This window comes from Conger conger, chromosome 5, assembly GCF_963514075.1.
Source record: "Conger conger chromosome 5, fConCon1.1, whole genome shotgun sequence".
Classification (NCBI taxonomy): Eukaryota; Metazoa; Chordata; class Actinopteri; order Anguilliformes; family Congridae; genus Conger; species Conger conger.
The window spans coordinates 61,628,663-61,648,705 of NC_083764.1; the positions used below are offsets into that span (position 1 = coordinate 61,628,663).

General features: G+C 37.6%; 1 protein-coding gene across 1 annotated transcript in view; it reads left to right on the forward strand.

Annotated features, from left to right (window-relative positions):
* Nucleotides 1-3,023: 3,023 nt before the first annotated feature.
* Nucleotides 3,024-20,043, forward strand: part of LOC133129605 (uncharacterized) — a 33,142-nt gene continuing 16,122 nt past the window's right edge. The window contains exons 1-17 of the mRNA XM_061243804.1: nucleotides 3,024-3,051; nucleotides 3,802-3,934; nucleotides 4,558-4,695; nucleotides 5,554-5,691; nucleotides 6,230-6,378; nucleotides 6,630-6,733; nucleotides 9,415-9,607; nucleotides 10,814-10,945; nucleotides 11,715-11,858; nucleotides 12,419-12,557; nucleotides 13,987-14,137; nucleotides 15,679-15,815; nucleotides 16,667-16,778; nucleotides 17,356-17,419; nucleotides 17,560-17,766; nucleotides 17,957-18,093; nucleotides 18,805-18,923. Coding sequence (XP_061099788.1) covers nucleotides 3,802-3,934; nucleotides 4,558-4,695; nucleotides 5,554-5,691; nucleotides 6,230-6,378; nucleotides 6,630-6,733; nucleotides 9,415-9,607; nucleotides 10,814-10,945; nucleotides 11,715-11,858; nucleotides 12,419-12,557; nucleotides 13,987-14,137; nucleotides 15,679-15,815; nucleotides 16,667-16,778; nucleotides 17,356-17,419; nucleotides 17,560-17,766; nucleotides 17,957-18,093; nucleotides 18,805-18,923 — 2,197 coding nt within the window. The 5' untranslated portion in view covers nucleotides 3,024-3,051. The remainder of the gene's footprint in view (nucleotides 3,052-3,801; nucleotides 3,935-4,557; nucleotides 4,696-5,553; nucleotides 5,692-6,229; nucleotides 6,379-6,629; nucleotides 6,734-9,414; nucleotides 9,608-10,813; nucleotides 10,946-11,714; nucleotides 11,859-12,418; nucleotides 12,558-13,986; nucleotides 14,138-15,678; nucleotides 15,816-16,666; nucleotides 16,779-17,355; nucleotides 17,420-17,559; nucleotides 17,767-17,956; nucleotides 18,094-18,804; nucleotides 18,924-20,043) is intronic.

The window sequence follows — 20,043 nt, forward strand, 5'->3', positions numbered from 1 at the left end:
GCCATGGTTGAAATCACTGAGATCACATTTTTTCCCCATTCTGATGGTTGAGGTGAACATTAAGCTCCTGACCTGTATCTGCCACAGGATTGGCTGATTAAATAATCGCACACATAAGTAGGTGTACAGGTGTTCCTAATAAAGTACTCACTGAGTTTAGTTTTATTTTACAATAATACAAGAGGAGTGACTTGCTGTGAGATATTGTCATTGTGGAGTAGATCAGCACAATAGTGATGACTTGAGTGTATTACTGCAATTGTACAACAGCAATATTTATGTTATTATTGCTGTTGTATAATTGCACTATTGCAATATTAATTCAGTGTATACTAATGTATTCCCATAGCAGTGACTAATGACATTCAAAATATAGGCAATTGGCTATTTGACCTTGAATTCTATCCATGTGACTATTGTGAATGGTCTTGTGCAGACACACTTAAGTAAATAACTCTTTGTGTGCAGCATCTCACAAGTTGGGAATCTGAAGCTTTTCCCGTTCAGCTTAGGGAATTCAGTCTCTGAGGAAGGCACTGTGCAGTATGGATGTGATCACAGTGCACGTGTCTCAGTTTGTAAAATTTGTAAAAATGAGTTTGTAAAGTGCTTTCCCCTTTGTGGTGTAATATGGCCAATTTATAAAGTGATAATCCAAAAAAAAAAAAAAAGATTTTTAATGTCCATAAACTGAGGGAGAGCCAACAGGCATGAAATTAACAACATCGAAAAATTCACTTTGAGACAGACATTGATTGTGTGGACTTTATAAAAACAAACATTTTTCACCCTGCTATAACACAGCAACCTGGGCTGCACACAAAGCCCTGGGGCTTTTTCCAGTTTTGAGGACACAGAGACATTTCCAGACTGTCTTATGCAGGTACATCAGGCTGAAAAACTGCTTTCTCTGCTGGCATAGCAGACACAGGGCCTGCCTCTCCATCCTGAGTGTTCCCTTGTTATGCGGGGGGGAACAGAGGAACCAGAAGCAGACGGGGGTACAGAAAAATGTTGATTTAATACAGCAGGGGCAGACAGAGCGTAGTCAAAAAACAAGCCAAGGTCCAAATCCAGGGGGTCAGTCCAAACAGGCAGAGGTACAAAAATCCAAAACAAAAAGAAGAGTCCAAGGAAGCAGGCAGGGGTCAAAACCAGAAAACCAGATAACCAAGGGCAAGGGAAAGGACTCAGGAACAAGGGCAAGGGCAAGGGCAAGGGCAAGGGCAAGGGCAAGGGCAAGGGCAAGGAAAACAAGGAGGCTAGAACTGGGGGACGGAATACAAGGGCTTGGGAACAGAACAGGACAAGACAAACTAGCAGCGTGCAACTGAAAAGGACAGGTATAAATACAAGGGGAAATGAGACAAACTAGGCGGGGCATGGGAGTGAGGGCGGTCTAACAAATAAACATCAGGTGAGACACATGAAAGGGTAATAGGACAATAACGAGGGGGAAACGACAACGCGGACTGGATTCACAATGACACACATGTAATACAAACGGCTCCGGACTAGAGAGTAGACAATTGCAGAGAATCAGGAGATGCAGAGATAGAGAGAGACAGGTGCGAATACTTCGCTGAAACTAAGCAAGTCATCAGTGATAGAATAGGGAGGCGGAGTTACAGAACAGAATTGAAACTGGAGATGCGTTAGTAAGTTAGTTAAGTGATTTAAATTACAAATACCCAAAACTAGTGAATGTTAGTTTGACAAACATATTAGTGTGTTAGTATAATTAGTACTTTACAAATTCTATGTTTGTTGGGATTAGTATATTAGTGCTATGTACAAACATGAAATGGAGAGAAAGCAGGAAGTAAGGAATGTAAGATTAGAAGGAAGACTGAACCCTGGAACTACCGTAAACACCCGAATAGTGGGGCACGCAGACAAGGGAGTGACTGGGCTAGAAAACATTCAGACTCAGACATCACAGGGGAAGACGAGTGCAAAGACTAACAAATTTAAACAGAACACCAGACATGAATATGAAAAATAATAAATTACAAGAATGATGATAATACTAAACAATGATACACTAGCGCACAGAACACAGGAACATAACATCCCTGGCATCCACTCCCCTCGATGTACCTCTCCTTCTGCTCCTTCTTTAGTGTCCATATTCCCTGCTCTGCGTGCAAGACAAAATTCAGACATATCAAATGCAAAAACCACTAACCGGTGGTTGGGTGTATCCAGGGTAATCAGAAGGGTCATCAAAAAACAGGCAGAGTTCAAAAACAGGAAGGCAGCCCACACAGGTGATAGTACAATCACGAAATCCAGAAAACACAGTCAAAGATCAAAACCATAAACCAACCAAAACCCAATACACTACATTGCTAAAACTCTGGATGCCTGATCTTGGGTGGGCATTGTTTCTACTGAACTGGTTATGGATGCATACCTGTAGGTGGAACAAAAGAGAACAGCCTTAACCGGTCTTTCCAAACAGATGGTGAAACATATTCCACAACAGCGATGGCAAATAATAATAATATATGATAATAATGACGTGTAAAAATATTAATGATACAGGAGAGATAAAATGTTAATACTAAAATTCTTTTAGCTGCTATTTCATAAAAGTATATAGTATATACAGTATATACAGTGGGCTCCAGATTCATTGGAACCCTTGATAAAATTAAGAAAAAGGGCTGCAATGAACAACACACAGAATAATGTTGTTGATTCCATTGAATCATTAGTAAAGTGCACTACTTTACACATGTTGGAAAACAAGGTTGATGTCAATAACTGTATTTTTTTTTTGTTAACAGTATTTTTTTGTGCAACGGTGCCAATAATTCTGAATGTGTTCATATCCCTGTGTTCAAATTCCTGACTATTAATCAGATGCTATTCATTGATGTCTTTCCATAATTGTACCATGTAAGCAGGAAAGCAGATCGTTTTCACGAATAAACACTTCCGCTTCATCAAAGAAAATAATCAGGTTATTGCGTTGGCTCCTCCTCCTATAAACATTAACTTCAACTGAAACTGACTCATTTCATTGTTCCACCTGGACCTGGAAAGGTACGTTTCATTCACACAAATTGTTTTTGAAATTACTTTAAAATATTGTTCAAATATAAATCCATAAATTCAAGCTTTGTATCGTCATACAAAGCTGCAATGAAACAAAGATATGAAGGCAAAAGATTAAATAAAATGAATTCAAAACTAGTGACATTAATTAACTTTGAAATGAATTAACTTCAGTGGTAAATATGTGACCTATTGCAAATGTACTTAATCATATAAGTGTATAATATTTGTGTGGATTTAAATCACATTTTGCATGTAGTTTGTGTCGAGTTTTTAAAGAGTTAAATGTATTCCTATGTCATTTAGAAAAATATTAATATAAATGCAGGCACGTCTTTGTTTCAAACTGATTTTAGAGAAAAATCTGAACAGGAGGTCAGTGGTAGTATTTAGGACTAACTAAGGTGTTCTCAGTTGCTTTACTTCTGGTAGATGTGACCTGTTCAATGGCAGTATTTAAAGGTACATTACGTAAGATTTATGTGTTAAAACATTGTTACAAGAGCATTGTAAAGCCCTTCCTATCATTGAAAAAGGCTCACTGACATGTTGACTCACCCTCTGCCTGCGTTTCGGGTTTCATATTGTACAGTTGAGACTGACACTCTGTATCAAAACATTTAAAAGTCAGAAATGACCTATTGTACCTTTAATAAAGCATGTTTATGACGATTAATATCACCATTTGGCCTGTATCAGTGTTTTTAATTTGTTTGATGTATGTTCGGTTCATTACAGATGGAGAAAAAAATATATGCTCTGCTTGAAGATAATAGACTGGAGAGTTTCTACAATAAATTTCTTGAACTTGGTGTGAAAGATGAGAAAGACTTCATTGATAGCATTGATGATGAAACCTTAAAAGAAATTGGTAAGTTGTTGTTTATGTGTTATTGTGAAATGAACACAATGCAGACACTCACTTAAGAGATTACGTACATAATATCTTGGTATGCACTGGTGTTCATGATGACGTCTATCTTAACAGATGTTCCAGGACCTGTAGAATGTAAAAAAAAAAAAAAAAACACCAACATATTTAGTAATGCATGGCGTTTAATCCTACATCAGTTTCACCCTTCTTCCCTCCATTGGTATTACATGGTACTGCATGTGGTGAAATTTATGTATGATCTTTATTTTGGTCTTTATTATTATTTTTAATATTAAAAATTCTACAGGTCCTGGAGCACCTGTTAAGATAAATCTTGAACACCAGTACGTATCAAGATATTTAAATAACAAAACAATGCACCCTCCCAATGAGTGTACAAGACGTATAATTATCTGCTTATATAAGTACACATACCATATAATTAAATATTAAGTGTTTATAGACAAGACTATACAGTTTAAAGCATTTTTAATTGGTTTTCATTTTGTAGCTGATCAGTGAATATATTTATTTATGAAATGTGTATTATGTGTCCAGACAGTCTGTCTGTATACCTGTTTTTAAAGTTAGGGGATGTAACTGAAATATTTCTCCCTCAGGGTTAAGTCAAGTGGAGAAGAAGAGATATGAAATTATGCGGACACGCATTGGAAAGCTTGGAAACGTTAAAAAGTCAATGCAGAATTTCAGTGTGAAATACACATTCCCCAAATGTTCTGAGCTCCGGGAGATCAATGGTAGGACAACATTCTGCATTGAATATGAAAACTATTTAAAACCCTCTTTCAAACCCTCTGGCCAGCCCAGAAAAGGAAAATGACTTTGCATATTGCTGAGAATATCAGTATGTGTGGTTGTATGTATGGATGTATGGTTCCGGAGACCCAGGTCAGGTCAGGGAATTTCCTCAAAAGCCAGGTATTCAGAAAACACAGTGCCAAATTGAGTTGTAGAAGAATAGTAAGGGTACAATAGACTTCATTGATAACATTGATGATGAAACCTTAAAAGAAATTGGTAAGTTGTTGTTTATGTGTTTAACACAATGAAGAACACTTAAGAGATTACGTACATAATATCTTGGTATGCTCTGCTGTTCATGATGACGTCTATCTTAACGATGCTCCAGGACCTGTAGGACCTGTTTGACCAAAACTTTTAATGAGCAGAAAGACAAAGGTACAAAATCGCAAAGCAAGAGCGTAGTGAAAAAACAGAATGTAAATCAAAAACCAAAAATCAATAGGGCAAAGGGGTGTCTTAAATATCTCATGAATTACAGGCCTACAAAGAATTGGATCTGAAACCATGATCTGACAAGTGTCCACTCTCAGACTGGGCTTTAAATACACTGAGGGATAAGACAAACCAGGCGGGGCATGGGAGTGGGGATGATCTTACACATATACATGAATGGGCTTTAATACAATAATGAGGGATGCATGAAGACGCAGACTGGATTCACAAAGACACACATGTAATGCGGCTCCAGATTAGGGAGTAGACAATTGCACAGAGTGCAATGAATAATGAATGTAAAGAGAAAACCAGAAATTTACACAAACAATTATTTTGGGCAATTATGTGGCACACAGACATGGATCCATCTCAGAACACACTGGAGGATCTGATGCTCCGGATTGCCATTCAGGAAAACATCGGAACTGACAAAGCTGTGTGTCTATACACAGTGGATGGAATGCCTCTGACAGATGATTCTTTCTTCAACACATGTGAGTACACCAGTGTCTGATTGAAAGTATCTGCAGAGCTTTTTACAAAATGCTAATAGATATTTTTGGTGTTGTGAGAAAAGGGCACATTTCTGTTACTAATAAATGGGGCTAAAATAAATGCACAATACATTATTAAACTATTTCAAATAATATGCCAGTTTCAAATTAAATCTAAATTCTCAATTCCACGTATTATAAAATAAAATAGAAAAAACAAATCTGATGATCAAATATACATATCTCAAATCTATAGTGATTGCAGTTGTCTATCCTTCCATGATTTATAATGGCAACATAATCACTAGACATAACTTTGTGGTACAGTAAAATAGATCTTGGTCCGCAACGTAAACGTTTCTACACAAGACAGAATGATCCATTATTATCTTTCACCCCATTGTCATCATTGGATCATTGTCCGAACACAGTTTGGAAGGTTTTTGCATTTTTTTGCAGGCAACAGAGAAAAACATTGTGGGACATTTCTGTTTCAGCAAGCATTTTATTTTCCTTAACTCTCTTTCATTGTTGATAGGGTGTTTCAATGACAGACACATTGAAAACGGAGATGAGATTTATGCCATATTCACACCCAAGGAGAACATACAGACTCCAGTTAAAAGCAACCCACAGTCCAGACAGGTCCCTGGGGCTGACACTGTCCGGTGCCACATCATGCTCAAGGTGTGTATTAAACAGCAGCCATTGACTATCCACCCCTGCCTCTGAATGCCTTTGTACCGTTCAAGAAACTGCAACTGTATACTCTGCTTTTAGTGTCAACGACACTAATCCAACGTCTGGCCTAATGATCAGGTGTAGACTATTTTACATGGCTGAAATATGCATCTGGAGATGTTGCTCCACCAATTGGGTGTAAAAGAAATAAGATTTTTGCTGCATGACTAACATGATGGCTGCTTTTTAATCTGCAGGGAGACTATGAAATCAAAGTAAACTTGGACACAGACAACCTACAAGACCTGAGAAACGAGCTGTCTAATGAAACAGGAATACCAGCACATGTCCTGCGTGCCAAGTGGGTGCAGTACTTAAATTTAATTCTTTTTGCCTGATTTATTTCATTATGATTTTTAGCTGGATAACAACAAACCATATTCCCTTTAAATGATCAGCTTGTTAAATGACCAGGAATTGCGACATCCGGAATGGCTAACTATTCAGAAATTACTAATCCCTAAATAAAGGGATTAGAAATTTAGTAAATTTACTTTATATTGAATTCAGACAGCAGATGTTGTCGTTTGCCATGGAATAGCGTCATCACATCGGCTGCTACTGCTGCATATAGCCACAAAGCCATTAACAAACATATCACATAATATTACTCCAGAGATATTAAATGAAATTAAATTTTTCTCTTGCACTGCCCAGTCAAGATGCAGCTGACTTAACCCTGCGGCGTTCAATTTGTAATTAACATTTTTCTTTTTATGAAAAATTATAGCTATTTTTTAAAACATGAAACATGTCTTGGCTTATTTTATGTGTGGGACATGAAAAAAATAACACATTTTCACTGAGTAAACCTCTACAGCACATCCCCCCTACACATTCATATTCTAAAATTGAACAGAACGAGGGTTGAGAAGAATGTATTTTAATTGATAGACTGGATGTAACTTACTTGTTTGTTACAAATAATGTTAATGTCAACTATAAGATGTTATAGTGTTTCAGCTAGCTAACAAACAGTGCAACTTAATGGACAAACAGGCCTTTGGATTATTGAATAATGAATAGAGTATATTAGGGTAATTGTACTTCATTATAATGCTCAATAGAATCGAAATTGAGTTATTTATTCTGACGGAGCCACACGCGGATGGCTTGTTTACGCTACAAACCTATAGGGAGGTAAAGTGGATGTATCAGGAACGATATTTCCGGTATACTGCTCCCAATTAAACAGAGCAGCGAAAGCTATATAAGCAATAAAAGCACATATATAAGCAAACTACGTACCATTGAAGTCTGGATTCAAAGTATGTTTTTGTGTTAAAACATTGTTACAAGAACATTGTAAATCCCAACCTATTGTTGAAAAAGGCTCACTGACATGTTGACTCACCCTCTGCCTGTGTTTATAGTCCTTAAATTCTCGTTTCAAAATATACAGTTGACGGGCCGTCACTCTGTACCAAACATTGCACAGCTGTACAATTATTCAAGCTCATTGGTTGAAAAATGGTTCTAATTGCCACAGCCAAAGGCATGGAGGCTTATTTGTGTGTAGCTGCCGAAATTGCACTCCAGACAAGCTATCACTGAAACTCTGTATACTATTGCTAATTATCCACGCGAAGACTACATATCTAGTTATAAAACAAAACCAGTATACAGGGTTTCAGTGGCCGCTTGTCTGGAGGGAAATTTGGGCAGCTACACATTCCTTTTTTCTTTTTACGTGCTGAATCACTAACTAAACCTTTATTAAACCTTTATACTGTCAGTTGCAGTTCCATCGTTTGTGGTACATTATCATATCTTAGTTATATAGCCAGCTAGTTCCATAGCCAAATAAGTTGCCTGCTCATAATACAGTTCAGCTAAAGGGAAAACTTCAAAAAGACAAAACAAATAAATACTGTTGTGCAGCACACTAAAGTCAACATTTCATAAAGTCACCCGTTCTGCAAACATTTTATTACTAGAACACTACAAAAAGACGGCAGGCTTTGTCGAATTTCTGAATGTCAACTTTCCAAAACAGTGCATGTTGTGGTTTGAGGGTGTTTGTTGTTGGAATTCCTCTATTGACTGTTAGGAGTCCGAAATTACCTATAGTACCTTTAACTGGCACGTTTCTAACTTATAAACTTGATCACAAATAGGATACATTTGTGTCATCAGTGACGTATCGATGGCAACCTACAACTGATGGCAAAAACAATTGGGGAAAAAAATGCTTCATTTGCTTATATGAAGTTGCTGTTGTTGCTGTCTATGATGAAATCCGCTGGCATAGCATGTAGCAGTATACCAAAAATGTCTTTCAGTGGGACATCCACTTTACCTCCTTATACAGTTAAATGCTGAGAACAAACAATGAACTGAGTAACATATGACAATCATGCACTCATGTGAACAAGCAAATCTTTTGAACGAACAGAGCCAAAAAATCTGACTCACTAAAATGAATGAGCATTGCAATCACTAGTGCAAAACTGAGAGACTGCCCAGTGTGTTATGTGATTGGTTGCAATGTTCAATCCTCGGCTCACATCAAAACAGGTTCGCGATACGACATCGCCCCCGATCGCTCACATTTCGGTATGTTTGGATATTGTATTATAGACTTACCCTAACCCTAAAGAAAACATTATAGGGTTTGTTTTTATTGTTATTATTATAATGAAGATATTTCTTTTCATGAGATGAGTTTATAGGACTGCATTTGTTGAAACAAAATGTTTTAAAATAAAAATAACTTTCCTTTTATTTTGATGCGATAGTAATATATAACTTGTATATATTTTAACTACTACTATATATTTAATCTACTGCATAACAGATTTTCCAGCTGGGATGTGAAAACTTGTCATGCTCATATCTCAGAACTACCCTGAACACAGATGGAGCATTTTAATAGCAAGCTCACAATATACCACAAATGAAATCTCTCTCGCACCCCCATAAATATGTGACTGTGTGTGTGTGTGTGTGTGTGCATGTGTGTGTCTATGTGTTTTAATGCAGAGATGAGGAAAAAGGTGGTGGCACACCCTTGAAAGATCTTGGCATCAGCAGTCAGTCAATTCTGCATTTCTCCCTTTCGTCACTCAATGACAAGTATCAGGATAAGGCAGCGTTCTTCAACAATGATATTTCAGCTTCCATCACACAAACAACGAAAGGAATGAGTGTTTTCCTCTCAGCCTTATATGCCATTGTAAGTTATTTCGGACTCAGAACACCCTCATTGCTTTTACAGTATGTTACATTACATTACCTGCATTTGGCACACACTCTAACACAAAAAGTTAGTGGTGCTATCATAGCCCAAAGCACCAAATCTAATAGTCCTGAAATAAAGCATATTACTACTCATACTAAAATAACAGCAAGTTCAGCACAAACACAGAAACAACGTAATATAACTGGCCAGAGATTGATAGATGTGACAAACCGTGTCGGTTTCCCCGCTTAGTTACTGTTGCTATGTCGTCAAGCTGATGTCAGGAAACTCAACATGATTCCACTGACAGATCAGAACTAATATCGTATTGAAATTAACGGTGTTTATGGTTTTTGTATTTAAAATGGAATACGTTAATAATAAACATAATTAACACTACTCCTCATTTACTATGTAGTGTAGTCATTTTTACAAATACACAAACTAATATTTTATGATGGATTTAGGCAGCGAAACTAAGTAAAAAAATGTAACGTTAAACACATCAAATAACGTTACTATAGACAATGTCGCTAATCAATTTCACTATGACCGGGCAATCCCGCGCACAATATGTGGGAAGAAAAAGCCACTAGCTCATTGCTTCGACCCTGTTGCTGGGCTAAAAGACGGCGATCTATTGCTACTGGAGTCAACTCTGGCTTTAGTAAATGGAACCGAACAAGAGACATTCTTTTAGATGCACCTGTAAGTAACTAGGTCATTGTTTGATATAGCTAAATATGTATGCACAAGTATCACAAAAGTAAAGCTAATGCTACTTTTGGCTCCGACTAGTTGAGTATTATTAATATGAAACAAATTCTTAATCGTAACAGGATTAACTAGCTAGCGGAAATGCTACAAACACCACCACAGCTAGCTAGATGCTAGTTGCCCTAAGAGACGGTTTTGGCTGCGTTCCTTATTAAGCAAGTTTAAATGGTAAATTTAAATGCGTAAATGGCTGAAACAAATACAAAATATAAGACCACTATCCGTCTATACATATAAATATGCCTACCTATATGTGCCCAAGTATCACGGAAGTAAAGCTAATGTTACTTTTGGCTCCAAATCCTCACATATTATTAATATGGAAAAAAAAAAAAGAAAAAAGAAATATCTTAACCATAACAAGATAAACTAGCTAGCGAAAATGATTTATATGCTTGTTTTTTTTCTCTTCTTCTTCTATAGCACATGTGGCATTCGGATGAGCAGTTTCTGAAGGTCATCGCATACATACGGAAGCTCACCGGATGCAATGCATTAGCCCTGGCTTTATATCAGATAATGTGCAAGGGTGAATTTGGGACTAGGAACCAGAAGGTACATATACCATCTACTTGAAAAAATGAAATAAAAATAAATATTCTGCCCAATATTTCCTTTATTATAGTGGTAATATATCTTCATGGGCAATATTTTACCCAATTACATAGACATAGGTTTACATAGACATTTATTCTTGTTCAAATATACTGTAATTGTACTTCTATATAGTGAGCACTTTATTAGGTAGACCTGTAATGCAACCTGTAAGCTTGTTAATGCAAATATTTAATCAACCAATCATGTGGCAACAACTAAATGCGTACAATCATGCAGATGTGGTCAAGAGGTTCAGCTGTTGTTCAGCACAAATAGCAGAAAGGAGAAGAAAGGAGAAGAGATCTAAATTACTTTGACCGTGGAATGATTGTTGGTGCCAGACAGGGTGCTTTGAGTATCTCAGAAACTGCTGATCTCCTGTGATTTTCACACACAACAGTCTCTAGAGTTTGCAGAGAATGGTGCGAAAAATAAAAAGCATCCAGTGAACAGCAGTTCTGCAGGCAAAAATGTGTTGTAATGAGAGAGGTCAGAGGAGAAGGGCCAGACGTGTCGAAGTTGACAGGAAGGCGTCAGTAATGCAAATAACCACACATTAAAACAGTGGTATGCAGAAGAGCATCTCTGAACACACAACATGTCAAACCTCTTAAGTAGATAGGATACAGCGGCAGAAGTCTTAATACGTGTAAAAAATAAGTCTAATAAACACATAATAAAGTGCTCACTGAGTGTATTTTTGCACTAACACTTGATTTGATTTTAGATTGCAGTAGTGGAGGGACTCTACCTTCTCTTCAGAGAACTGTTACCCAGTTTAACCAAGAGGAATGGTCTGAGGGTGATTGAAGATCATGAGGTTTTTGAATACTCAACAATTTGCTGGGCCTACCTGATGTCTCAAGCTGAGGTATGCTGTCAGATAAATTAAGAATTTGGACATATATGCATCATGTGAGAGGGCGGCATTTCTCTGCCTGAACTAGCTCCGCTGACTTCGCATCATTTCACAAAATATTTCACAGAAATGCACAAAATACATAATGCACTGAAATAACTTTTGAATGTGGGAGGTGGAATTCCAGCCTTAATTCAAATGCTTGTTTCACTTGGCACAGAAATGTATTTACAAACTATTCCAACACAATTACAACTGGCATTATCTAATGTAGTCATAACTAACTAACTACTGAGCAGTCAATCTGTACAGCTGTGTTTATGTATTTGTATATCATGATAGGAATTCATGTTAACAACTAAATTAGTTAATGCCAATTTGTATTGGAATGTAAAAACAGTTAATATACTTGTTAATGGTTAAGAAATAATATGCTAATGTGTAAATATAGATGTAATTTGTACATCAATGAATCATGTTAACAACTACATTAGCTAATGCTAATTAATGTACTTTATTGTAAAGCGTGACCCATAAAGTAAATAAAATACTGCATTTAAATAATTTTCCAGGAAAACAGCCAACATTCGGAAGTATATGCTACAATGCGGCTGACATGTGAAGGATCAGGCAGTAACCTATGTGAGCCAGTTCGGATTCCTGGGATCGCATCCGTTTATGAGAGAGCATTTATTCTGGACAAAATAAGGGGTGAGATCAATTATAGGAACTATCAATGACTTTCAATTTCTTAATTTGAGCCCATTTTGTTAAATTAAGGACTTAGACTTACAGTAGACTGGGCACATGATCTTGCAGCAAGAGGCACAATTAATTAGTGGTTGTGATTTTGATAAACAGTTTGATTAGGGGGAAAATTAAGCGGCAGGTGTCAGGTTTTAATCATTGACCCAACTGAGTGTTAGGGGGTCAGAGAAGTTTTAGCACTAAGACGCTGTTCTGCCTAACATGTCCATTTAAACTAGCAATTTGTGTAGCCATGGGCCAGGGTCCAGGAGAACATACTGTTAGGAATTAGGAAACAGTTTATGAAAGCTCTAGCACACAACGCATTGGTTGTGTAACCATGGTTTTCTGAGTGAAGGGACTATCTCTCTACCCTGTTACATATTCCATAGGGGGGGATAAGAGCGTCTTCCAAATGCCAATAAATGTAAATGTAAACAGGGATACTCCATCAGGCACTGGCTGTGCCGTCCTGATTAGTGCTCTATAAAGCACAGAGTTGGTGTGGTATCACTGATCATTTGATTGACTATGTCAGCCTCAAACCGCTGAGATAGTCTTTCAACTCGGGAGAATCAATACATTTTCTTTCATGTGGAGACCATCTCTCCACCCTGCTACATATTTCATATCTATGGGGAAACTCATCAGGAGGAGATGGAGCAGTCATGTCCATCAAGGTACTACACAAATAAACGATTAAAAAATGTACCCGATTTACACACCAAACAGGTAAAGGTCCTGCCAGACACAAGGGCAAAACTCAGAGGTGGAATGCAGCTCTGCCCACCAGGTGCAAAGTTGACTAGATTACATTTTACATACTAGTTGGGGCCACACCCTGCACTTGCTGCCCAAAAGAGCTCAACTCCACCATCTTGATTACGGCAGAGAAGTGCTCATAGCTCGATGGACTGTTGCAAATCAGGAGTCTGAAAATATCTTCAGAAGAAATTAAGGGTTAGGATGAAGCACTACACCTGCACCCTCTGGGAGGGATCTACAGCAGGTCCCACAGACTGATAGAGCCTCCCCCATTCTCCTAGCAGATATAATTGCTAATAGGAAGGCAGTGTTGAAGGATACACGCTTCAAGTCTGCTGACTCCAGTCGATCTCCAGTAGCCAGCTGCAAATCTCCAAGGAAAAGTCTTATAGAGTATCCATGTCTAATGACCAAGGGAATCTTTCCCCGTACATATGGAATATGTAACAGGGTCGACAGATATGATATGAAAGAGAATATTAATTCTGATGTGAACATCAGATACATGCATTTCTTATGTAATGGTTGTTATTAATAAAACACAGTTACATTTATTTCAAATTGCCCAAATATGTTCCGAATTGTCGTTCACTCTTTAGACATCTTATGTAAATGTTGTTGTTCTAAGATCAACAAAGAATTCCAAATTGCACTGAAGACAGCCTAAAGGAAACATCACTCCAGAGGGCCAGAAATATTGAGAAGATTTTAATGAGCCTTCCTCGCCAGACTCAGTACTTTCACCAGTGGATCGCCTATGATTGTGGTCATGGTAACAAGTAAGATTTCAGTTCCCTATGATTGTGCCTATGATTGTGGTTACAAGTAAGACATGTTCAGGATACTAGTATGTGAAGGGGGGAGGGGTTGGGAGCTGACAACATTTATTTTGTTTACTTTACATCAGATATACCACTTAAAGGATTTTAAATGCATCTTTTATGTTCTTTCATTATGGCTTTGCCAGCTGGCCTTTTGTGAACCAAAAAACATGTGCATAAGTACTGTACTTGAAATAGCCTATGAAATGTCTCAACATTAGTGTCCCAGGATAGTGTACAGTGGGGTGCAAACCTAAATTGTACAGTTAAACATGAGACCTTTCTGCAAATTTTAAAGCAAGATTGCTTTTTATTTTCATTTTTCACTGTTTATAAAATGTAAAAAAAGGAAAAGGGCCCTGTCCAAAAGTTTGGGAACCCTTTTGGATTATTCTTTGTTACTTTTTGATTACTAAGGCCCAGACCCAGGTGATTTACTCGTTAGGGCTTCAATTCGTCAGATGAGTATAACTCCATGCCTTCTAAAGTATCCAACTGCAGTGGCTGTTCTGTCTGGTGTTGAGAACTATTAGGTTCCTCTAAACAGTTTTCCAAGGACTTCAGAATTAATTTCCACCAAGAAGGAGAAGGCTACACAAACTACCTAGTTCCACTATCATTATTAGAAAATGGAAGATAATTGGAATAGTTGAAGTCAAAGCAAGGTCTGGAAGTATAAGTAAGATTTCAGATAGAATGGCCTGAAACTTGTGAGAAATGCTCAGAAGAAGCAGCTGGGGGCACAGGAAATATTGTGCGAATGGAAAGAGGAATGAATTCCACCAAATATCAAGAAATTCTTGATAACAATGTTCAAAGGTCAGTTCAGACTTTGAAGTTGAAGAGAGATTGGGTATTCCCGGAAGACAGTGATCCAAAGCATACCTCAAAATCAACGATGAAGTACCTCCAGCAAAGACGGATGCAAGTTTGGAATGGTCACCCGGTCCCCGGACTTGAATATTATTGAAAAATCTGTGGAGAGATCTCATGCCGTACATGCAAAGAGGCCAAAGAATATTTCTAAGCTAGAGGTGTTCTGCCTGGAAGAATAGGGAAAGATTCCAAAAGGAAGAATTGAAACACTCTTAGCTTGCTACAGAAAGCGCTTGAAAACTGTTATAGTTGCCCGAGGAGGAACTACAAAGTCCTAAGTGACAGGGTTCCAAAACGTTTTACATTTTTATTATTTGGAAACTGTAAAAAGTTAAAATAAAAAGTAATCTTGCTTTAAAATTTGATGTTTAACATTATACCATTTAGAGGTCAGGTCACCTTCTGTTGTCCAGATTTTTGCACACTCCTGGAAATTGTATTACACCTGTGCATTCATAACATAATATTTGAACATTTAATATCATGAGCACTGAGCATGTCTTGCTGCCTGTGTTCAAGGCATACTCTGCGTTTAAGATGGGTGCTGTTAAAACTGTTTGGGGTTGTGTATCAATGCGGTTCAGGTTGTCTACGTGACTCATGTGTTGAACTGGACATGGTAGCTTTCAGGTCAAGCCAGAGAAGACATATGAGGAGATGACTGATGGGTTGTCAGTGTATTCTCACCTGGAACTGACTCTACCTTTGCAACTGAAGAATTTAGGAATGGAAGGGCCCCGTCTCATTCTCCTAGACGAAGGTAGGATGCTGTTAATAAAAAGGGTGAGCAACTCTGAGCATGAGTTTACCCTAAAATGTCATTTGAGTAACTTTTCAGTTAAAATTATTTTTTTCATTCAACTTGCTCTTAAGATTATACAGTATTCTGGGCTCCAGAATTATTGGCACCCTTAATAAAAATGGAGAAATAAAGTCAAAAATTCATCATGCCTGGTAAAAGATACCGACACTGTAAGGGCAGTAATAAAAACATGTAAAACTTCTGGAATGGTTCCAAACCTGCCAGGAAGAGGACACATTACATTACGGTCATTTAGCAGATGCTCTAATCCAGAGCAATGTACAATAAAGTATATAATATTCGGTAAGGAAAATGGTGAGGGTGTACCCCAAGAATCAAGCATCTCTGAACACACAACGGCGAAGAAGATGGGCTACAGCAGCAGGAGACCAATAAGTAACAAAATAAGTAATAAATACCTAAAAGTGTGTGTACAGTGTACAGTATAACCATGTGTATTCAAATATGATCTACAATATGGGCTAAACCATGACATTGCATGCATATAACAGAATGTATGAAAGGACTGGGGGGTGATCTGCCCAAGGCAGAAAACAGAAGTATTGTTATACCAGGCACAAGATTGGCTTACAATCATTTCAGAATAATAAAAATGCAAAGTCCTCTCACTTTGTACATAAGGCCCGACAAGTTTGTATCACCTAATCTATTTTATTAAATTAAGAAAAAAATAATGGTTAGAACAATGCGATCTTATTATGCAACCTTTCAAAATTCTGGTAAGTCATAAATTATTATTGTGTATGTGTATCATAAATATATATATAATTTATTTCCACTCAATTAAGATAACTGTGCAGTTTATCTGAGCCAAAACAAAGGACGACAATCACTGGTCCATGTTTTTGATTGTCTCGCCGGGAAAGAAAAGGCTGTTGATGTGATTGAACTGGCAAAACGGTAAGTATTTTAAATAAGATTTTCCATGTTTAAGCTTACAATGTTTATCTAAACTTGAATGAATAGTTTTGCATATTCTAGTCATCTAATGTTGTAATGCGACATGTAATTGTAATTTATATAATGTAAGTTTAACAATTTCTATATGTCCAGTTAAGCACAAGTCATGCAACTACAGACCACAGCTCTGAGTATAGGAATCTTTTTACTGCACAGATAAGATTAAAAAATAATTCAATGAAAGATCCTAAATAAACGTACTATACATTTTACATTTTACATTACATTTGAGTAATTTGGCAGAAGAGTTAACTGAATCAAATCAATATTTTTTGTGACCACCCTTCAGCGTTAAAACTGCATCACTTCTCTGAGATAGCCAACGCTTTTCTGCAGTTCTGTACGACAATCAGCAGGAACCAAGCATGTTGGAGAACTTACCACAGTTCTTCTGCAGACTTTAGTTGGCTCCTTGCTTCTGATCTCAGACAGCCTTGATCAAGTTTTTATGTTAAAAGTCGTCAGTTGTTCATCCATATTTATTTCACTTTCAAGTCATGAAAATGTTTTCTTTTAGACTCAAAGATGCCAGAACAGAGCAGACAAACAAAATTGGTAGCGTGCCAGAAGAGGCAATATTGGTAAACTGTGCCTGTGTTTCATGTTTTATTATGTTGTTTCGAATGTGATGGAGGTATAAATGCAAATGACTTAATTCCATCTTCCAGACATTTTATCAGGAAGATAACAAATATGATATTTTTTATTATTGATATTTCAGGTTCTTGTTGATGCAAGCTCTTCAATGGCGGCTGTGTGCTACAAACAGGATCAGACACGGAGCAGAATGGATGCTGTGAAGCAGCTCTTCCTGGCTTTCATGGACAGGACCAGCGCATACTCATTTCATCATATCATTGGTCTGGTTAAGTTTGGAGGATGCTGCCTGGAATTTCATGAGTTCACAGAGACTGTTGGAGTTTTTCAGGTAATCTTTTTTTTGTGAATTGTAATTTCATTCACAATGATTTAGAAACATTTAGAATTAATGTACAGTGTATAAACGCATGTTTTGCCATTGTAGTAGACCTGCGAAATGGCATTGAGATTGAAAAGTCTGAGATTTAATTGCATTCCATTTACTTGTATTAAATCTTGTATTATCTTTGGTACCTCAGGGGTATGTCAACAGTCTTGGAAACACTCCCCTGTACGATGCCTTGAATCTTGGAATTTCTAAGCTAAACGATGTCAAGAAGAAATTTCCAGACTGCAGACTCCGCATGCTGTGCCTCAGTGATGGGAAGGATAGAGGGTAAATTCCAATTTTTGCTTTCAATGAAATGAAGCAAGCCAGCTAATATTGTGGCAAGCTTGCTATTGTTGTGGCAAGCTAGCTAATGTTAGCTCTCCAGTCAGATTATGTTGCTACACTCACTGGACACCTACTTATTCATGCGATTATCTAAACAGCCAATCGTGTGGTAGCATTGCAGTGCATAAAATATGCAAATATCGGTCAAGAGCTTCAGTTAATGTTCACATCAACCATCAGAATGGGGGAAAAATGTGATCTTAGGTATTTCGACCGTGGCCTGATTGTTGGTGCCTGACGGGCTGGTTGGAGTATTTCTGTAATTGCTGATCTCCTGGGATTTTCACACACAACAGTCTCTAGAGTTCATCCGGTGAGCAGCAGTTCTGCAGACAGAAATGCTTTGTTAATGAGAGAGGTCAGTGGAGAAGGGCCAGACTGGTCAAAGCTGAGAAGGTGACAGTAACACAAATAACCTCACATTACAACAGTGGCGTGCAGAAGAGCATCTCTGAGCACACAACGCATCAAACCTCTAAGTGGATAGGCTACAGCAGCAGAAGACTTAATATGCCAAAAACATCCTATAAATACCTAATAAAGTGCTCACTGAGTGTATGTAGAGCTTGCCTCAAACTATGGCTTAATTAATTTTACATTTTTACATTTTAATTGTAATTTAACTGAAGATTTGTCTTTTCACAATATTAGTTCTAGCTGTGATCCTGTGAAAGTTGCAGTCGGGCTGATTGACGCCGGCATTGTAGTGGATACTGTCATCCTTGGAAGAGGGAAAAACAGTGTCCTGCATGGAATCAGCAATGTGACAGGTCAGCAACATTCTCATTACATTCAACTATTTATCTGTTGTCATTTAGTATATAATATCACGACTATATACTGTAATTTTGCGTGCTTGAAACCACAGCATTAAAACCACATGCTTAAACCAGTTTTTCCATGATTAAAAATGAAACAAATTCCTTTGTTTTATCTGTACATGGAAGACAACTGAGTTTTACTCCACTTGTATGTCCTCACTGGCTCTTTTAAATGATTGAATATTGTCCTTTTCTGGAAGTCCTTACCTTTGAAAAAGCAACTGCAAGATATTCATTAGCAATTTTCTTTATTACTTTAAATGCAGCTGTTGAATGATGTCAGAACCTGTTTTTCTTTTTTAACTGACAGCATCGTGTACAGGACAATACACCAAAGAACATTTCAGTGGTTGTTTTAAAGCAGGATTCTGTTTCTCATGCAGAAACAAGAGCTGAACGGCGAAACCACTGACTGAGGTTTTGGGGCTTTTCTTCATTTGAATGAAAATTTGAATGAAAATTTGAATGAAAATTTGAATGAAAATTTGAATGAAAATTTCTAAACGAGATGCTACACTCTTACTAGCTTGCTCAACATGAGTAAATGAAAACTGAAATCACTCTGAGTGTTTTTTAAATATCATTAGCCTTTTTGGAAAAATGAAATTGTTGAATGAATTTGAATGAAGGCAACTCTTAATCAGGCAGAGGAATCTCAATAATCTCACTACAAACTGGCGTACTTGGAACTGGGCACAGAATGAGGATCAACGATCTGACAGGGAATGAGTGCTCAGACTGGGATATATATACACAGGGAAATGGACATTCTGTTCAGGAGCAGGTGTGAGTGGGCGGAACTAAACATTTAACATTAGGTTTTCACTTCAACCCTAATGTGACACACCTGATTCTACTAATTAGGAGCTCAACAAGCTGGTGAATATCCATCCATCCATCCATTATCTGAACCCGCTTATCCTGATCAGGGTCGCAGGGGGGCTGGAGCCTATCCCAGCATACATTGGGCGAAAGGCAGAAATACACCCTGGACAGGTTGCCAGTCCATCGCAGGGCACACACACCATTCACTCACACACTCATACCTACGGGCAATTTAGACTCTCCA